The sequence below is a fragment of the Semicossyphus pulcher genome, unplaced genomic scaffold, assembly GCF_022749685.1.
Source record: "Semicossyphus pulcher isolate SPU_LCO1_2020_fin unplaced genomic scaffold, fSemPul1.0.p SCAF_10, whole genome shotgun sequence".
Lineage (NCBI taxonomy): Eukaryota > Metazoa > Chordata > Actinopteri > Labriformes > Labridae > Semicossyphus > Semicossyphus pulcher.
The window spans coordinates 26,577,148-26,596,830 of record NW_027211604.1 but is presented as its reverse complement, the minus strand read 5'-3'; the positions used below and the strand labels follow the sequence as shown (position 1 = coordinate 26,596,830).

Genomic DNA, 19,683 nt, shown 5'->3' with positions numbered 1-19,683 from the left:
TTCCTTCTTTTGAGACTCTCCAATTGCATCAAGGGTTGTTGAAGCTGCTTATCCGCTGTGTCAAGTGTAGAAAAAGCCCTCTGTCTTTCTCCCGCACTCCCCCCTGTCTCTCTCTCTCTCTCTCCAGCCAAGAGAGAGTGTGAGAGAAACTGGCTCGCAGCAATACGGAGAGTGACAGCTCGGGCTGACACACTGACACCAGCATGATTTCACCGGGGAGAGAGAGAGAGAGAGGCATGGAGGACTGGAAAGAGAAATCTGTCCCCAGAGAGTCATCAGTCTGGGCCTCTTTCACTCTCCTTCAAATGGGGCCAACTGGTGTTACACACACATACACACACACACACAGCACAAACAGGCTGCAAGGATCCGATTTGATGAGTGTTAAAACCATATAAGAAAAACTCACTCTACAGGGGCTATAGCTTGAATGCATGGATTTAACGACTGGAAATATGGTAAAGTATCAGTTTGCATGCAGCCGTTGCTCTTCTTAAATCTTCACTGGCATTGCAGAAGCAGCCGATGTGTCTCTGCTTTGTGCGAGCGTGTCAAGTGCCGTCTCATTACCCCCTTCCTCAGGTTTCACTGCAGTCGGATTAGCGGGACACCCAGAGAAGACAACGCCGTTAATGGCCGTCTCTCCTCTCCTATCCTCTCCACTTTCATCCCTCCTTCTTCCCGCTAGTGTGGAAATGCTGTGTGGTCTGCTGATGTGATGGTAAACCATCCCTCACAAGACGGGAACACAATGCAACCAGGCCTAAGTTCTTCTCTGCTACAGAGCTCTTTCTCAGGAAACCTCAGCGCAGCCGCGTCAACATGCTTTCCAAAATAACACCACAAATTAGCTGAGAGCTGTTGGCAAGCTTCTCGGTGATGAGCTACGGCTGTGGGAGGGTTAGTGTTGGGGAGGCTGGTTGGGATTTGAGCTGTTTATTTGAACTTCTCCGTCGTCCAAACAGTCAGCTGCCTCTCTGTTCCCTCATCAAGCCTCGGAGCTTAAGCGAGGATTGTTGTGTCGGTGGAGAGAGAACAACTTGATATCCCCCTTTGGGCAGCGGCTGCCCTCAGCTTGGGTTACTTCAGGGGAACAATGCAGCCTCTGTCCGAGGCCTCCTACTCTGGAAGACATGGGCTCAGACAGGCTCACTAGTGTCAGGCATAGCCAGGGGATTCATACATCACAGCACCACACTGCACACTGACTGAGCGCAGGGTTTAGGGGGAAAAAGCTTCCAAACACGGCTTCCCAGCTTTGCCTCTAAATGGCCCAGCAGAGCCCCGGTCTCAGCACGCTAAGAGCTAAACCAGACGTGGAGCCCACACTGGCGGAACGGCCCGTTTGCTTTTGGCTTGAAAGGCCTGAAAAACCAATCCCTTCTGGGATTTTGGTTTTTGTACAACAGTGTTTACAGTAAGAACCTGACACGTGGAATGAAGTGGGGATTGCTGGATCCCCGAAATGAAATTGCCCCCTCCAGGAGCAGCTTAATCTATAACAGATGATGACAGTCCAACGGACGCTGATGGGTTTGGGCAGGCGGCTGAGGACAACGGCCAAACACCAGACATGATGAACCAAAGAATGGTGATAAAAGGGAACATTTTGCAGTTTGATGCACTTTGTTTATACCAAATGCACATGCCCTAAAAGCCTGGGTTCCCTTTGGGCACTCCGGCTTCCTCCCACAGTCCAAAGACACGCTCGTCAGGTTCAATGGTGACTCTAAAATTGCCTGTAGGTGTGAGTGTGAGGGCAAAAGGTTGTCTGTCTCTGTATTTACAGTGATTGTTGAGGGACCTCTCCTGTTTAATGCATTCTTATAAAAAACATGCTGATGATGAAAAGAAAAGGAGAGACAGAAACAAAAAGGGGCAGGGCCAGCTGGTGTGTGTAGTATAAGAGGACAGGTGCAGCTCTGCCTGCGTGTGAAAGTAACTTATATAATAAACTAGAATTGAAATGGTTGAATTCCTACTAGAAATAGGGCCATGCATCCCTTCAAATGTTGATACACAAACATCCTTCCTCCCTGCAGGTACGCTGTCATCCTTTTGGAAAAACATTGTTTACTGTGTCTACTCTGCAGGAGTCACAATTCAATATGAGATCACACCCAACACCAGGGGGCGATGTTGCATCAAAGGTCTAACAGCCCCACTACAACTTCCCAGCCCTCTCAGTCCCCGACCCTGTGCAGTCAGTAGCCTGTGGAAATATAATGAAAGGTGGGCTGAGACAAATGAAATCCAGGCGGTGTGTGTGCGGAGCAGAAACACATGCAGGGGATCTGTGTAGTGCTGCTAACAAACCCGGGTGCTGCTCTGTAGTCCTCTGTAATCTGCCCCGCGGCTCATCAGGGCTTTATTTCTGCCCTGCATATTTATGAGAATCAGAGAGGGTGAGAAGAGAACAAAAATATAACCTCTTTCTTGTGGGAGCAATTAAAGCCGTGCTTTCATCAATCCTGATCACAGTCCCCCTGCTCTGTCTCTCACTGTGTCTCATAAAGGCTGTTTACACTTTCACTTCCACAGTGGTGACTGTCGTCTCTCTGTGCTGCAGGAGTGAACAGGAAAACAGAGAGAGTCCTTCACACAACCTCTTCCCCTTTCTTATGTAAACACTACAGTTATAAAAGGCTGTAGATGTTGAATCACAATGTCTGGCTCTAAAGTGTCCTTACACTGGACTCCTACAGGGACTGTTACAGATTAAAGTAGGGCTGCAATTTATGATTATTTTCCTGTTTATTCATTCGCAGATTATTCTTCTATTAAAGGACCAGTTTGCTGATTTTCAGCCTCAGTCCTATCATGCTATCATGGGGAGCTAATGCCGTTATGGTAGGAAAAAAATGCAATTTCACTCTGTGCCTTTGGAGAGCGCAATCTGCTTCTCCAGTGGGCCCTGGAAAACCTCCGCCCGACTGCGTAAAACGCGTCATTTGGTAGAGGCCAGGGAGCTCGCTAAACTATCGATCTAGGACGCCCGCCTCCGATGTCTCGTTCAGAATCATCAGGTTTGAAATGTAGACTGCAGACCTGAAGAGTTTTTAGACGATCCACCGGTAGTCTTTCACTCCAGCGTCTCTCGCTGGGCCGTTCCTTTCAGAGGGAGGGGCGCAATGTATGCTGGGTGTTGTAGGAATGTAGAATGGGCAAAACCACAAGCTGTTTGTACAACTTTCTCCACAGCTATGGCGCCAATTTCAAATATGATGGCTTCTATGGTTTACAGAGAACACCAGCTTTGACTGACGAGGCTTTTTACCAGGGGAGAACTGCTCCTTTAATTGAATAAACATTTGTTCAGAACAACAAATTTCCCTGAGCCCAAAGATGTCTTCAAATAGCTTCTTTTGTAGAACCAGCAACAGTTAAAAGCAGCAAATCCTCAAGTTTGACATAATTGATATAAAAATCCTTAAAACCTTTCATAGATGATCAAAATATTTGAAATTCTTTGATTAATTCTTGCTACTTTGGATTAAAGAGATTACAGCGTTGGTCGTTTATTTGATGCAGGAAAAAAAACATCTACGCCCCGGTGCCGTGTCCAAACACTACAACACATGCTGAAACGCTGACGTACGGGTGGCCCTCTGGCATTGTTTTATCCAATAAACTCTCCGTGACCGTATAATCCCAAAATGTGTGGTTGTATAAACTTTGGGTTGTCATTCAGCACGCTCATCAGAGATCAAATCATGCTTCATGCAGCTCAAAGCAACACCAACACCGCCGGGTGAATCGTTTCACAGCGAACAGTAACATCTTATCCGCTGTGTTAATCCCATCTGCTGTTTTAGTACATGTGTCTGCACAGCTGCCGGGCTGCATTTCTGGGACGCGGCCCTCAAATTGTTCACCAGGACCCAAATCTGCTCGTTGGATTGAGGAAATTATGAAACTGCAGCGGTTTCTTAAAAACACTGAGATGTGGAGAGGAGGCGAGGTGGGAATGGCTGCAGGGGGAAGACCTTGAGAGGGGAAGAGACTGTCAGACACACACGGAGGGTCGAGATAGAACAGAGGATGATTCCAGACCAGCACTCCTGCTGTTATGCATGCACATATTCACTCACACACACACACACACACACACACACACACACACACACCTCTAAGCCACCATGAGGCCTCATTAAGGCGGACTGCGCTCTCTCCCTCTCTGGCAATGTCACCTCTGCCGCAGGGACCAAAGACTGACACAGGCATAATTGGCCTGAACACACCAACAGTGCACTGGGAATGGCTGGGTCTTGATAAGTGGTGTGTGTGTGTGTGTGTGTGTGCGTACGTGTGCTTGTGTGTATGGTGCTTTGACCCTGTTAATGCTGCACAGTTGGCAGGAGAGTGGCTGATGTCACATTGGATCAGTGGATGCTGGTGATGGTGATGGTGATGGGGGGGGAAGCTCTCCTGGGAAGAGGAGACTGGTGCTTTCAACACCTCCATCCCATGCACGGCCATCAGCCTCCACCCGTCTGCAGCATCTCCTCCATCAACATATGTCAATGACATGCTTCCAGTAAAATGGCTAACAAAGAGCGATGCGTGCAAAGTAACGGACTTGTTTTTCTCTTTAAGCTGCAACGATTAATCTGTTAGAAGAAATAGTCCATTTTTTCCCATTAAAAACCCACCAGATTAAAAGGCTCTAATTATTCTCATAAGTTCCTACAAATTACATTTTAAATTAAAAAGCCAAAATGCTAGAAAACTGCACTTTTCCACAACATTTGATGAATTAAAAATGGATTTTGTCGCAGCTAAACAGTAAAAACAGGCTTTTCTACATCAGCAAAGACAAAGAAATCTCATCTCTCTTTGTCGGCCTCAGTTATTCTTTGTAACCCAACCATTTCAGAACAAACTGAGCTTGCTTACATAAATCTTTCTACTTTACCTCGACCAACAGAAAACATGCCACAGAGCGTTCCCTCAGAGACCTGAGAGCAACAGACATGTACAGTATCCGACTGGCTGCTAAACCTCCACATATCTCAGTGTGGCAGACACAGGGGGGGGCGAGCAGGAAAACTGAAGGCCTTTCACTTTGATCTCTGGAGTGAAGCCCATTTAAATGTTTGTGTTTGAGATGTAGACCTTCAATTTGGGCCTGATGGGTTCCAGGCTCTTTGGGTTTTAGCGTGGCATGTCGGATACAGGAGTGTTTACACAGTCTCCCTGCTGCTCTCCTGGTGCTGAAATAAGTGCATTAAGATGGATGGATTTACTTAGTCCCTAACCTCGGGACTCGGGGAAACAAACTCTGAATGACCTCTTTGTGTCGCTGGAGGGGATGGAAGGAGAGCGGCCCACGCTGCTGGACCTGTACACACCAGCAGACCCAACATCTCCTTAAGTCTGATCCTCCATCAACAAACTCTGACCAATTGGGCACCGACTGGACCCGTGTTTACTTCAGTGAGCTACCTGCCTAAAGTTCCATGATTAGTCTGATTGCATGTGTTATGACTGTAACAGGTGACCGAGGAGGAAAAACAGACACGAATTGTGCTAAAAGAGATGCATAGTGGTCTGATTGTGCTGTGTTAACTTGACTTTAAACCCTTTTTGAGTAAAACAAACATTTTGGCGACCTAATCCCTGTTTCTACCAAAAGAACCAAGGTCTATACGACAAGGAGCTGCTTTTTGAGGGATTAAAAGGTTCCTCCAGCGCACTGTCGTCTGTGTTTCCACCGAGGTCTAAAAGTAAATATAAGCTGTGTCCCAATCCAGGGGCGGCATCCTTAGAAGGACATGGTCCAGTCCCCAAAGTCCCTGTTCTTTCATGCAGGAACATTTTGAAGGACAAAATAAAGTCCAAAGAACTTTATTTGGACCCTGGTCTCTGCTGTGGAAATGCACTTAGTCCCTCGACAAAGTTCCTGCAGTTGAAACGCAGCTTTAGAGTCTATTTGTTTCGAAGTTTGTTCGATGTTCATGACACTTATTGGCATATTAGACATCAAAGCAGTGTTATTATTCTTGACAGACAGCCTGATAAAAATGTTGTACATTTAAAGTGCACATCTTTCTCATGCGGCTGATGTAAGACTCATTTAAACCAAACTAAGCAGTCTGGAAGACCGATCCCTCACAGCCCACAGCAGGACTAATGAGCTGTGATCAATACAAACATTTAAATGTGATTTTGAAATATGTTGACTTGCAAATGTTGCCATATTTCTCCGCCTACAGACAGACACAGTAAATGTGAGCTGCAGACATGAGGGGGGGTAGCTGGGCCTTTGTTTGCACCAGCGGGGCAGTAAATCAGCCGGTGCTATCCTTGATTTGTTAACCTTTGTTTGGCTGTGTCAGCACATGAGGCATGGCTGGAGCGGCCCCTTTCATGGTCATGAAATACAGCCTCTCTCTCTGTAGTTGCAGCCATGGAGAGGAAGGGATTGAGGGGTGGGGGGAGTGGAGCACAGGATATTGAGCTTCCTTTCCCCCTTAGAGATGCATTAAATGCTCCTAGCGGGGGACGGGTAACCAACAGAAGCATAGAGCATGCGGGGAAACGCCTGGAGTCTGCTTCCATGATGACTGGAATCCTTCAGATCCCTGTCTTATTACTCAAAACATGCAGGGTTATTAAATATCAAAGCAGCATTTAGATCTGAATTAAGCTTGTGTTCGGGCTAAAACAACAACAATGCTCATTTCAGGAGGTATGTCTCCGGAGGGGGGGAAGGGGCAGCGACCTTTGTGTGACCTCCCGGCCCCTGGCAGAGAAAAAGACCGTCCTTGACTGCAGCCGTTCAGAACGCACGAAAAGGCCAACGGTAGTCAGGTCATCTTTCCACTGTGCATCAGGTCAAGTTCCACAGGCAGCCCTCATTTCTTGACACACAAACCCACACAGACGGCAGAGGTCAGCACGAGGGCAGCGCAGGCAGCCCGCGGCAGTAAACCAACACTGCTGCTGCTGTGAAAGGCCAACCTTCTCTTTCCAGTCCGCTGAATGAGTTAGGGAGCTGCCTGGGTGATTTGTGGCGTGATTGTTGCTCTCTATATCACTTGAGATTACAGCAGGTGGCGGCCCACGGCCTGGAAGTGCACACAGCTCTATCTATCAGCAGTCCAGCTCTCAGAGAATGAAGCCGAGAGAGAAAAACAAGCCCTCAGCTCCCTCCCACACACCAGTAATACGCTCACAGGCAATTTCGCTGCCAGCAGAGCTCTCGATGACAATCCAGGGAGCTCTTCAGCTCTGATATCTGCCACAAAAGTTCACCTCCGCTTTTCTCTTTCCGCTATTTTTTTAAACAATGCCATCAGCGCTGCAAATTACACCTTCCACATCGCACATTACTCTCTCCCCCGGTGACAGACGCACTCAAGCCCGACACACTTCACCAGCGGCGCTCTTCACGCTGGCGTCAGCCCCGGGTCTCGCTGTAGCACCGCTTCATTTTCACATTAACTCCAGTAAAGCATGGTGGAATCAGCGCTGTGCGGAGGGGGGGGGGAACTGAGAATCACTACACTGTGCACTTCAATTCACCCCCGCACTGAGGTCGGTCTCACATCGCAGACACAGCTGCAGGAGATGTCTCACCAGGGACTATTTTCTCCAATACTTCTACTAAATTAACTCTTACTTAAAACTTCAAGTGCTCTTACACTGAAAAATCTGTTTAGTTTCTAATAGTGACGTGGTTTAAATGGGACTTGAATAACTTGTACGCAGGTAAAAGGCAATCAGACACTCAGATTGTACAGAGCCTTGTACACGTATGTATGACCCTTTAAAGTGATAATCTGTAAGATATTCGTGTAATCATGTAGTCTATCACCGAATGAGGTAACACAATGGTGATTGAGCCTATGGCCCACTGGTGAAAGCCTTTGCATTTGCAGTATTACAGACGCTGTGGAAAAAATCACAAGTGGCGCCCAGTTAGTGACGCGTTTTCCATCAGCCAGCAGTGGTTGGTCTGCCAGAGAGGGTAGGCGGAGCTAAGCGGCTGCTTTTCTGCTCTCTGCAAGTGTTGCGAGTAAACAGTAATCTACTATGGCTGAACAAACAAAGAAAAGATGGATGACTACAGATACAACTTCAACAAGAAGTGAAAATCCAAAGAAAAAGAAACAAATTCGACGCTCAGATGAAGCAAACAGTCTGAAAAGGAAAGCGACCGTCAGCCAGGAAAATCAAGAGTTACAACTGGAGCCAACCGTGGACGTCACACATGCAGCACTGTCTGGATATCTGGGAAGTGTGCTCCCGCAATTACCATTAGCCGAGAACGAAACTGAGATCTTCGAGATTACATGGATTCATTGGGGTTGTCTGTAACCAACACAAAATATTCCATAATTTTGAAGATGGGGGAAATATTACACGGTATTTTAAATATCTAACATATATTTTCCAACAGATGTCTGCGTTTTGGACAGCTCTTGGATTTCAATCAAACGGTAAACGGTAATAATTCCAGGTTTTAACACTGTAAAACTGACATCACTGTAATGAAACTCTTAACAGTACAACATATTCTTGTATTTTTCATGTCTAGTCTTTTACTTTTAGTCTAAAACATGCTTTCTACACTGAATAGATCCCATCTTTCGACACACACCAGACTCAACAGTTGCACAACCAATGAGGACCATTCCAGCCCTGCGCTTGATAAATGGCACTGCGGAGCTTTCTAAATGTCATCCAGCATTATCTTAATCTTGCTGCAGGGGCTACGCTCCACAAACAATGCACAGTGAGCTTAGTCCGCGCTCTCCAATGAGCTGGCTGAGCCTCTGTGATGGCTTGAGGATTGACAATATCATAAAGGATGGGAATGTAACTGGGTGACAAGATATTGCCGCTCTGGGACGCGGCTTTAATCATTTGATAGATCTGTCTGCAGGCCTTTGTGGTGACACTCTGCTAGTTTGTCATCGTCAGTATCTGTGCAGCCCAGCACTTCAATCCGCTCCCTGGACAGCAGTCACAGACTTAATAAGGCTTGGTTACCGATTTCCACCCACAGCTTACACTCTAAAAAAGCTGTTTATTTCGGTGGCCGATAGACTTCACTGCTTCTTTTTGATCGGTGCTTTCTCTCTCTCCTGCAGAGCAAATGAATCAGGTAAGCGAGCCGACACCTGCAGGCGCATCGACAACCGCGGTAATTAGAGCTAACATTTAATGACTCTTAGTTAATGAAATCCAATGCTGGGCGAACTGAACCCAGAGTGAGCGAGAGAGAGGCAGGGAAACAGCAAAGCAAGCAGGGAGCGACGGTGACTTTAAGCTCCGCATTAGACGACCGTGCACGGCTGACACCGCCGGCCCCGAGGTGACGCCGACACAAAGAAGGGAAGAAAACAAATCAACGTCTGAAAACACAAAAGACACATTCTCATCAGTGGGATTTTCTTTTCAGAATGCAGTGTAGGCCTCGGGCAGAGAGAGGGGAGAAGAAACAGTGTGGCTTCTGAGGCAGCATGAAAAATACAGTGTAATTATTGAGTAGGTGAGAAGGCTGTGAGATTAAAAGATGAGGGACCAGCACTGCGTCTTCAAAGAGACCTGACGTTGCCCTGGGCTGATTTTTTAGTCTTGCTGCAGAGAAAAAAAAGCCAACAGTCGGTCATTACCAAAGCTGCACATCAGCTGAATTACAATGGCCTCCTTAGTAATCTGTGGGTTTAAGGTGTATTCATGTTTTACCTTTGTTCCAGCCAGTCACAGTATTATTTTTAATAGTGGCACTGAGTCTGAAATAAGCCTCAGAATAATGTCCATTATGACGTAAACACCTCAAACTATGGGGTATATTTATCTTTAACTACAGGTCCTTATATATGCACCAAAGATGATTCATTACATTGTTTAATATATGTTTAATTTGGCCTTTTAATGTCTTTATTAAGAGAGAGAGGGCAGGCGATAGTGTCAGAGAGACGGGAAGAGAGAGTGGGGAGTCTGTAATTGTTGCCATTGTATTATCTACATAATTAATGTAAAAACTATTTGTTTGGTGTTTAAGCTGGTGTTATGTTACACATACAAAGCCTTTCATTATGTCATTGAGTATAAGTAGTCGTGCTTTTATTTTGAAGTGTGGTTGGGCTGCTCTCGCGTGGTCAGGATTCATCACCTTGTAAAGAGGTAGCATGCAGCCAACGAGGTCATTGTTCTATTTGTTTATATTTTACTTTGCATGTTATTTAGTTTATCTATTTATGTCATATTTATATTGTTTGATTACTGTGTAGTTCTCACGGTGGATTGTGAGGACAAGCCTTTATTAGGAAAGCCGCTTGTGTCTGCCTGTGCTTGGAGGGAATTATAGAGTCCAACCCGGGTCACGCGTCGAGGGCTGTGGCCTCTGCGCGTGGGACGTGCCATTTAACCGCTGAGCTAAACTGATGCCCCAGCTCCAGTTATATTTTTGAAAACATAATTATTGTTTGTTTATTTAAGAAAAGAGTCATGCAGAGGCTGTGCATACACATGTATCCGTATATAATAATCACATCGACTTATCTTCACTTCCATAGCAGTATTTAAGCATTAAGATAAAGGAGAAGGACGCACATGAGTTTATTCGGGATAGCTGCTGCCATTGCAGGAAGTGTTTGCCCCTCAACACTAGCAGAGGCAATTCTCCAGAAAAGTAACCAAACAGAGGAGAGGACAGTTCAGTGCAGGACCTCTCATACCCCTGAGAACTGCCCTGATTCTTTCATAAGGGAGGACCCTGAGCGTCTCTTTGTACAGTAATGTGGCAGTTGGTGATTTATCCTATAGTTTGTCATGTAGTTTAAACTGTAAATAGATTAAAGTTATCTCTTTTAAAGGAAGGTCAGGATGAAAAGGCCTGAGTTCATGAAGTTGATGAAAAATAAATGTGTGTTTGTATCTTTCACTGACATTTTTCTGAGTCAAGCTGTATTCTTACACGATTGCCTACGAACATTCAGCAAGTTGCTCTGCAGCTGCAAGGTTAAAGTTTCTCTTCTGTGCATAGCCAAAACTATTCCTTTATTGCAGAACACTGTAAAATAAACGAGCCGTAGCTTTGTCTGGAAGTTGTTTCTGCATTATTTCAGCCTTATTCTAAAGCCTACAGCTCAAAGAGCATTTAATTTCTCCCAACAAGAAAGCGCACACACACACACACACACACACACACACACACACCCTGGGACAGGTCTCTTTGCACCTGCCTTTCTGCAAATATTGACGCTCATCGTCCCACAAACGAGCCTCTAGCACCGTTTTTGTTGGAGCACTTTCTCGACAGAGGTTCGGTTGTGTTGGAGTAATGGTAATCTCCTCCAACAAAAACCCACCCGACTCTTTTAATCTCAACGCCGCCCTCCATAAAAATACCAGAGGTCCTGGCTCTCCCTGCACCTGGATTCTTTTACTCGCTCTTTGCAGCGGCGGCAAACATTAGCATATGGCAGGAGAGGAGGAGGGGACAGGGTGGTAAAAGGGAAGAAAAGAAGGGGTATTTAAATGGGGAAAGGGGCCAAAGAGAGAGAGAGTGGACTATCATGGAGAGGAGAGAAAGCGTATTTTGTGTACTGTTTCCCCAGTCAGGTCCTTTCACAGAGGAGGAGAGAGGGGGGGCCCCTGTGTTGATTTAGGCTGCACAAAAGGGGCCTTAATCCTTTCAAGGGAACCAAATCAGCCCACAGAGGAGCACGTTCAAAAGGAAACCTCCCTGTCAAGCACGGCCATTGAGCCGCCCCAATGGACGCCACAAATCAAGCCCTGGAGGGAATCAAAGGCCAGAATGTGGGAAATGTGTTTAAAGGTCTGCGAGGAGGAAAGTGCATGGCTGAGGGGTGGGGGGGGCTATCATCAGCAATCGGCCCCACTTTATGCCCCAGCCCTGAAGGGGTCATAACCCTGATCTCGGAGCCTCCCTCCTGCCCTGTGTGGTAACTCCCCTCCATTACAGAGGAATGTCCATTCACGCAGGGCACCACCATTATCCCCGCGCCGGAGAAAATGGGGCTGCTTTTAACAGCAAATTAGTGACTTGATAATGAGGTCACATGCGGTGTTGGCACACTGAGGCCATAAACAGATGCCTCTACTGCCCTGACTTCACTCCCCGCAGCATTACAACATCCTCCTCCTCCTCCTCCTTTGCCGCTGGCTGCAAAACAAATCCTGGTGCATCACAGCACGTTTGCAAAACAGGGTCAACAAAAGTGCATCAGGTCACATTTAAGAAATACCTAAAGACAAATATCCTGCATGACCTTTTTCAATGATTGCATCTGATGTTTTCATACCTGTGCACCTTGGCTAAACTGTGTCAGCTCTGTGGATGTGATGCTAGTCATGCTATTTCAGATCACAGCACATAAATATGACAATCTCCAAAGCAGGATATTGCAATCCAGTATTAACATAGCAATAACCTGAGGGGGATGGAAATACACCTGCACCATCGTAATGACATTTCAACAAAGCAGAAGAAGAAAAAGTGTTTACCTTTAACTGCAGCTGTGCTGAAAAATTTCTCCGAGCCGGCATCGGAGACCTGGAAGAAAGGAGGTTTGAATGAGCAAAATATCACAACACAGAACCTGAATGTAACATCGATTTCCAACCAGATGTACAGCCTCACCCCGAGGTGATATTTCTAGGGAAGATTCAGAGAATGATGCTGACTGAGAGGACATTATTGTGTCATGTTAAATAAGTGTTAAGTCACCAATCTGTCTTTTTCTGTCACCCTGGTCACATTTATTATGTGATTTTAAAAGACAAACTCTTAACTTCTAATTTCTTCAAGGTCTTCTAACTGAAACTATTTTGAGCCCAAACATATCCAGTGTCTGCATCCTCTCATGCCCAAAAACGTCTAGTATTATTTTTGTAACCTAAGCATCCTCATCATAACCAACAGACTGAAACAAAACAAGCGGCTCTTCACTTTCCGGCCACTTGATGGCACTGTTGCTCCGCGACGCAACCACTCCATCCCTTCCCCAAGCCTCCCCGTCGCGGTGTGAGAATCAAATGTGCAACCTGAATTGGAAAATAAAATGCATACATAGCTGCAAATATTAAGTCAGAAATTAATTCTATTTCAATCAGGCTATTTTGCTGAATTACTACAATAAATACAAAGTGTGTGCTGGGTGCACGCGCAGGAAAGAAACAGGACAACACCCGCTCACCGGCACATGTGACAGACAGGTTTCTGTGGATAAGAAGATTTCTTGAACTGGCTTTGTTGGTTCCGTCACTTTGAAATTAGTTTATACTAAATTATGAGCAAATAAATTATGTCAAGGCATTGCACGCTAATAGCAGAGTTATATGTTGTGATATAATAACGACAGGGATATTTAAAATCTGCGTCCTGTGACAGCTTAGTTGAATGCGACTCGGGTCTTCTATCCCGACGTCAGTCTGTTGTTAAAGAGACGCAAACTAAATCTACATAAAAACTGCGAATGGTGCAATTAAACATCTTAATTAATGTGTAATTATTAGATATAAAACCGCGTAATGGATCCGGTATGCATTCACTGACAGAATGTAAACAATGAAAGCTGCAGAATAAATGACAGCAGAGGAGGCGGCATGGAAAGAATAACACACACACATATAGGCTACATTATAGAAATTCCATTCAGACCATTTTGCACACACACAATGAAATATAAGATTATAGGCGGCTCAGAGCCCGCGCGCATACCTTTGATGTGGCAAGGTTAGCGAGAAGGCAAATAAGTCAGGATATTACTTTCTCCGTCTGCTAAATATGGCCTCGTTTCACATTCTGCTTCTCAAATCATATAATCCACACAAGAGGCGGCGAAGTCTACTCCGTTTAAATTGAGGACAGCCATGCGGAGAGAAGAAGAAGAAGAAGAAGCCTTTCCAAGAAAAAAAAACCCAAAGCCGCTCACAAAGCTACTGCGCCTTTTGGACAAAGGGAACCATGTGTCTCGCAGCGGAGAGCTTCTGCAACAGCACTGAGGCGACGAGAGAGAAAAATCCCTTGATCCACCTTTCTCTCCTTGCTTTGACACGATGTGTTTTTTTCACCTATATTCTCCTGTCGGAAATATCCGTGAGAGGTAACAAACAGGATCCGAGAGGGTTTGTGTGTCGGTGCGCAGAGAGGGGCTGCGTCCGACGGAGCAACCCGATCCAACAAAGCGCACTGCCAGTTTCCTCTGTAGAGACAGAGACGGAGGCAAAACCACACAAGCAGTGAGCAAAAAATTCACAAGGTATAAGCCCGCTGTCGGCGCGTGTTCAGCTGCAAAGCCTGTCTGCCGCGCGCTCTCTGACGGATCCCGGTCGTGGGCACACAAGAGCCTCTCCCCATTCGCTCCCAAGCAGCAGACAAACTCCCATTCATCCAGCGACTGACTGCCTGAGCGCTGCTGCTGCTGGCTTCACGCTCGGGTCCTCCCACTTCCTGATTTCCAGGCGGACTTGAATTCAACCTCAGTCGTGCTCCTTCAGTAGACAAACACACTTATGATTTTTGGGCTTCCGAAAAAGCTGGGAGCTTGGTTGCAGAGGCGCACACCAGCGCTTTTACCTTTTGCGTAAATGGCGCGCAAAAGGAGAGACAGCGGCGCAGCACGGCTAGATAAGAAGGCAGAGCGAGAGAGAGACAGAACAAGAGGGAAGAAGAGAAAGCAGGGGAGGGAGGGGAGAGCTGAGGCAGAAAGATATTCTTTCTTTCACTCAGCGCTGAGTGAGATGATGTCAGCCCCTAATGAATTCCCCAGTAGGGTGCTGCTACCGTGTGGGGAGGAAAAACAAAACGCTCCTTTATGAGCAGCGTGCACCTCCTCGCAGCCCACAGGCGCTGTCTTCCTGTTGGATCTGCCACACTGCTGGCCTGAAGGGAGGTCAACTGGCGATACAGAAAGCACTTTAGGTCATTCAGCCTACAGTTTAAGCTGTGAGAGACCCCTGACAGAACCACAGTAAAACCTAACAGGCTTCCGACTCTGATTCTGCTGGTACATCATGACGACCGAGTTTATCATTTAGCCATACCTTTACAAAGCCCCTGTGCACGCCAAGGGTCACAGAAAAAGCGCAGTATTCCTCACTAAGAGGCCATCCTCTTGTCATTTACCAGTTTTGATGCCAGAGTGTGTGTTTAACAGAGACCACACAGATTTAAGGCCGAACACCATCCTGTAAAGATTCACACTGCCGGCCTGAAAGTCATATTTACCTGAGAAGCAGCAGCACTCGTCCTTTCCTGCTCGATCACTCACATTCAGCAAATCCTGAACTAACTCTTGGCATTCCTGGAAAATCCTCTTACTAGTGCAAACCCTTGCATCCAGTAGCTTGTCTAATGAGCATTAACCCACTGGCTGGGAGGTCAGTGGATGTACAATAGAGTCACATTGCGAAGTCTTTCCCTGCCAGTTTGGCCCAAGTGCACACAGAGCAGAAAACAGACTTAGCTCATAGCTGAGATGCTAATCCGTCCCTCGGTTACACAGGGAGGCAGAGGGCCCGGTGCCTGGCTTGGACCGGCCGTACAAACATGAAGTCATGGGAAATGAGATGTGCAGTGCGAGCAAAACAAATCCTCACACATCAGAGTCAAAACAACAGCACTTCTCTCCAGATGCTCAGTCTGGTAACTAAAAAGTTTGCATTTAGCAGGAAAGATTGTATCATATCAACTTACAATGGCCTTCATACAACTTTTCATGGACACACTGATGAGAGAACAAAAAATGTGAAGTACCATGAGGCCGTGGGGGGAGAATTGGCCTCAGGTGGCCGGTTTACATCCAGCCACTTGGTTCAGCTACGGAGGATAAAGGCTGTGGTCACAAAGGGCCTGGGAGACAGAGCAGCCTACACGACATGCGGTCCTCCAGTAAGAGGCCCCTGCTATGCATCCTTGTATGTTTCACAGATGTACGCATTGTGCATCCAACAACTTTAAGCCTCTAGGGATTAGCTTGTAATGGTAAAAATGCACACATGATATCAGAGTTTATTCTCTTTATGCAGCGACAAAAACCAGAGTGAAAATCAACCTTCTTAAAGAGCAGCTCCAGTCGTGTTTCAAGCCGTATAAAATGCTCTGCTTGAAATAATAAATGGTGTCTGATTTGTTTTTTTTTAGCAAAATACGTTTATTACCTTGTAATTATTATTATTTTTTTAAAGATTTTTTTTTTTGGCTTTTGCCTTTATTATATAGGACAGCTGAAGATAGACAGGAAATGTTGGGAGTAGAGAGTGGGGGATGACATGCACCAAATGATCAGCAGACCAGGAGTCGACCCTGCGATCAGTGCGATGAGGGCTACAGCCTCTGTACATGGGGCGCCTGCTCCCACCCGAGCTAAACCAGCGCCCCTTACCTTGTTGCCCCAAACCTAGTTCAAAAACAGCTCATTTAGCTGTTTAGCCTATTTCTGAAGGCAGCTTAGTGCAGCCCTGAACAAGATGTTTGAGTCATCTGAGTCTGAGCCAGAGGAGGTAGAATACGCCCTTTGATCTGAAATGATAAATTACAGTTGGTCACTGAATAGTGAGTTACAAAATGCTTTGCTATCCATCATATTTGGCGGTTAGCATACACATTCAACATTGGTTAAGAGTCCCCTATTTGTTCTCAAAGCTATACATGCAATGCTAAATGATGGCTTGGTATCTTTAACCAGTGCTGTATTATAACAGAACTGAACTCCCTCCATTAATGCTCAACATCCGCTGTCAAAAAATAGATCATCATCTGCCTGCACGAAAGTCTGCAAACCAAAACAGACAATCGACTCTTAACTTCCTACTCAGCAGGGATCACCTGAGGACCTCAACACTTGGCCCATGGACGACGACGACACTGGGTGTAAACAGCGGAATAACTGTGTGACTTTTCCGATGATGGGATCACCGAATGAATGACATAATAGCTAACTAACTTGAGTTTCCAGTGGCTTTAAACAAATGAAGTATTCAACCTCCAGCTTGCTCATCGGCTGTGGGAAAACATCTTTGATAACTACACAGCTGCCATAGCTCAGAAATGCAGCAAATCCTGTCTATAATTAGTTTCCAATGTACTAACTGTGGTCACATGCAATTAGATCAGAGGGATTTTTATGTTTGAAGTGGTGATTGGGATGAAGCATCAAGGGCATATTGTGGTTTTGGCTTCAAACACATGACATGGCTGGCTTCAAGATATGTATTTACACGACTGCCACAGCAGAAAATGGCTACCAGTCGTTTTCTCGGGCCTGTGCAGGAGCGGCAGCAGCAGCAGCAGCAGCAGCAGCAGCAGCAGCCACGAACAAGCTGCTGCTCTCCGTTTTAAATGGTCATTATCAGATTTGAGAGCGACCACAAGTCTGTGATTACAGCCACGCTGCCAAACAATCGGCGTCCGGATCTCTCACCGCACATTATTTCTAATTCGAATGAAACAATGACAGAGATGAACGCTCACATATAAAGAATGAGATCCCTGCTCGTGGAAAAAACATCGTCTGTGAGAGAGAATGAAGCGCTGAGATCAAACACGATGTCTGGATGTATGAAATGTATCTCAGTAATTGCTGTCTGGGCACGTAAGTTCTGTCTATGGACCATCAGCTTCACACTGACATTTTGTCATCTTTTATTCCTTTTTTTGGACGCTGATTCTGCGCTTCAAAGAAACCAGAGGCATGTTTGTCTCTCCCCCCACAAGCAGGGTTTAATTTTACAGGAACTCTCTCCTAGATTACAATCACAGGGGACCGGCTCGCCTTTATGAGCCTTCCTGCCATTATGCCAAATCTGCCCTGTTTGAAATATTACTGATAAGTGTAACATGAGTGCCGGCGATGTAATATGTTAAAAGCTCTTATTACATTTATGTGCAGTCTCAGAGATCTGTCTTTGCTTTACAAGGCCTGAAAAAAAGCCTCATGATTCAAACTGAGATTGGATGCAGAGGCCAGGAAATGGAGGGAGAATTTTCTTAATGACGCTGAACAGAGTCATCATCAGCGGTAAACCACAGCATCTCAGGTGGGAGGCTGTTTCAGTGGCAGGTTCACCTCAGTGTGAGACAGAAATACTCCAACTCCAGAGCTGGATAAAGGACTACAGGATGAATATAAGTAAGCAAATCTGAGTCTTCGGTCAAGGAAATATGCTGCTTTTGGCACAATGCTAACAAGCCAAGTAGAGTTTTAATCATAGTGCTAATATCTGATTATTAAACACAACACAAAGCAAAGCTGAAGCTTTTGGGAATGGTATGAATTAAGAAAGTATTTGATCCTAATGAATAACTTTGACCTCAAGAAAACTCGAAGGCGTTCTCTTCCAGGCTAACGGCAGACGAAGCCGCTGGCAGAACATGACAGTTTGTTTTAAGCTCTAACACGACCATGCCGAGGCCTTTTTGAGAGCCTTGAAATCTCCAAAATCGTAACAGTTCATCCTGAGCGAGGGGCATGAGTGTGTTCCAACTGGTTGGATTGCCATATCCAACCAGTACTTGTAAAGAGATTTCATGTTCATGTCAGACCAGTTGTGGCACCCGAGGGAATAACAGCGGATCACCAATGTTAGGCGGATTCATCCTCTGGCAACCATGAATGTCTGTACAAAATCTTGTGTCAACCTTGGGAGTAGATTAATTAATAACTCACAATATAAGTGAGACTGATGTGACCTGTGTGGGGCGCTGGATGAAATTCAGCGAATCATCAAAGTTATTTGGCTTCATCCAGTTAATCTGCTCAGCGGTAGAGTCGTCTCTCAATTGGAAGCTCAGTGGTTCGATCCCTGACTGCTACAGTCACATGTCGAATTGTCCTTTGGCAAAACACTGAACCCCAAATTGCTCCCGGAGGCATAGCCTTTTCAGTATAAATGTGTATAGATATGATTGGAGACTGGCACTTAGGCCTTTGCCATCAGTGTGTGAATGTGGAGTGTGAAAGGGTGAATGTGACGTGTAGTGTAAAAGCGCTTTGAGTGGTCATAAGACTAGAAAAGTGCCATGTAAGTGGAGTCCATTACCATCCTCTGAGGACCAGGACCATCTGTATTACATTTCATGGATATCCATCCAACAATTGTTGGACAAAGTTGAGGAATGACCAACATAACCGACCAACATGGCTTGGTAAAAACATTCAGAACTTACTACTGCACCCAAAGCCTCTTAAAATGTGTCTTTGTATCATATTTCCACATGGTAATTCACACATACACACATTACCTATACAACTTATCCTGTTCAGGATTGCAAGGCGCTGGAGCCAATCCCAGCTGTCGTTGGGCGAGAGGCGGGGTTACACCTGGACTGATCACCAAGTCTGACACATAGAGACAGACGTATCACTCTCACATTCACAGATTCACCAATGAACCTAACGACGTCTTTGGACTGTGGAGGAAGCCGGAGTACCCAGAGGGGACCAACGCATGCACAGGGAGAACATGCAAACTCCACACATGAAGGCCCACTACGTCCGAACTGGGATTCAAACCAGAAACCTTCTAGCTGTGAGGCGACAGCACTAACCACTGTACCACCGTGCAGTCCATACATATTTTGAAACTTAATCCAAAAGGCAACTGGATTTGGTTGAAGAACTGAAGAAGCCTTTTGGATGAGAGGTGAAACGTCTTCAAGAACTTCCACCAAGTCCAGTTGTCTTTTGGATTGCGCTTGGAATT

The 19,683-nt window shown here is 45.9% G+C and overlaps 1 protein-coding gene across 1 annotated transcript in view; it reads right to left on the bottom strand.

Annotated features, from left to right (window-relative positions):
- auts2a (activator of transcription and developmental regulator AUTS2 a) overlaps nt 1–19,683 on the bottom strand; it is a 415,680-nt gene that overhangs the window by 28,866 nt on the left and 367,131 nt on the right. Inside the window, 1 exon segment of the mRNA XM_069668725.1 lies at nt 12,484–12,532. Coding sequence (XP_069524826.1) covers nt 12,484–12,532 — 49 coding nt within the window.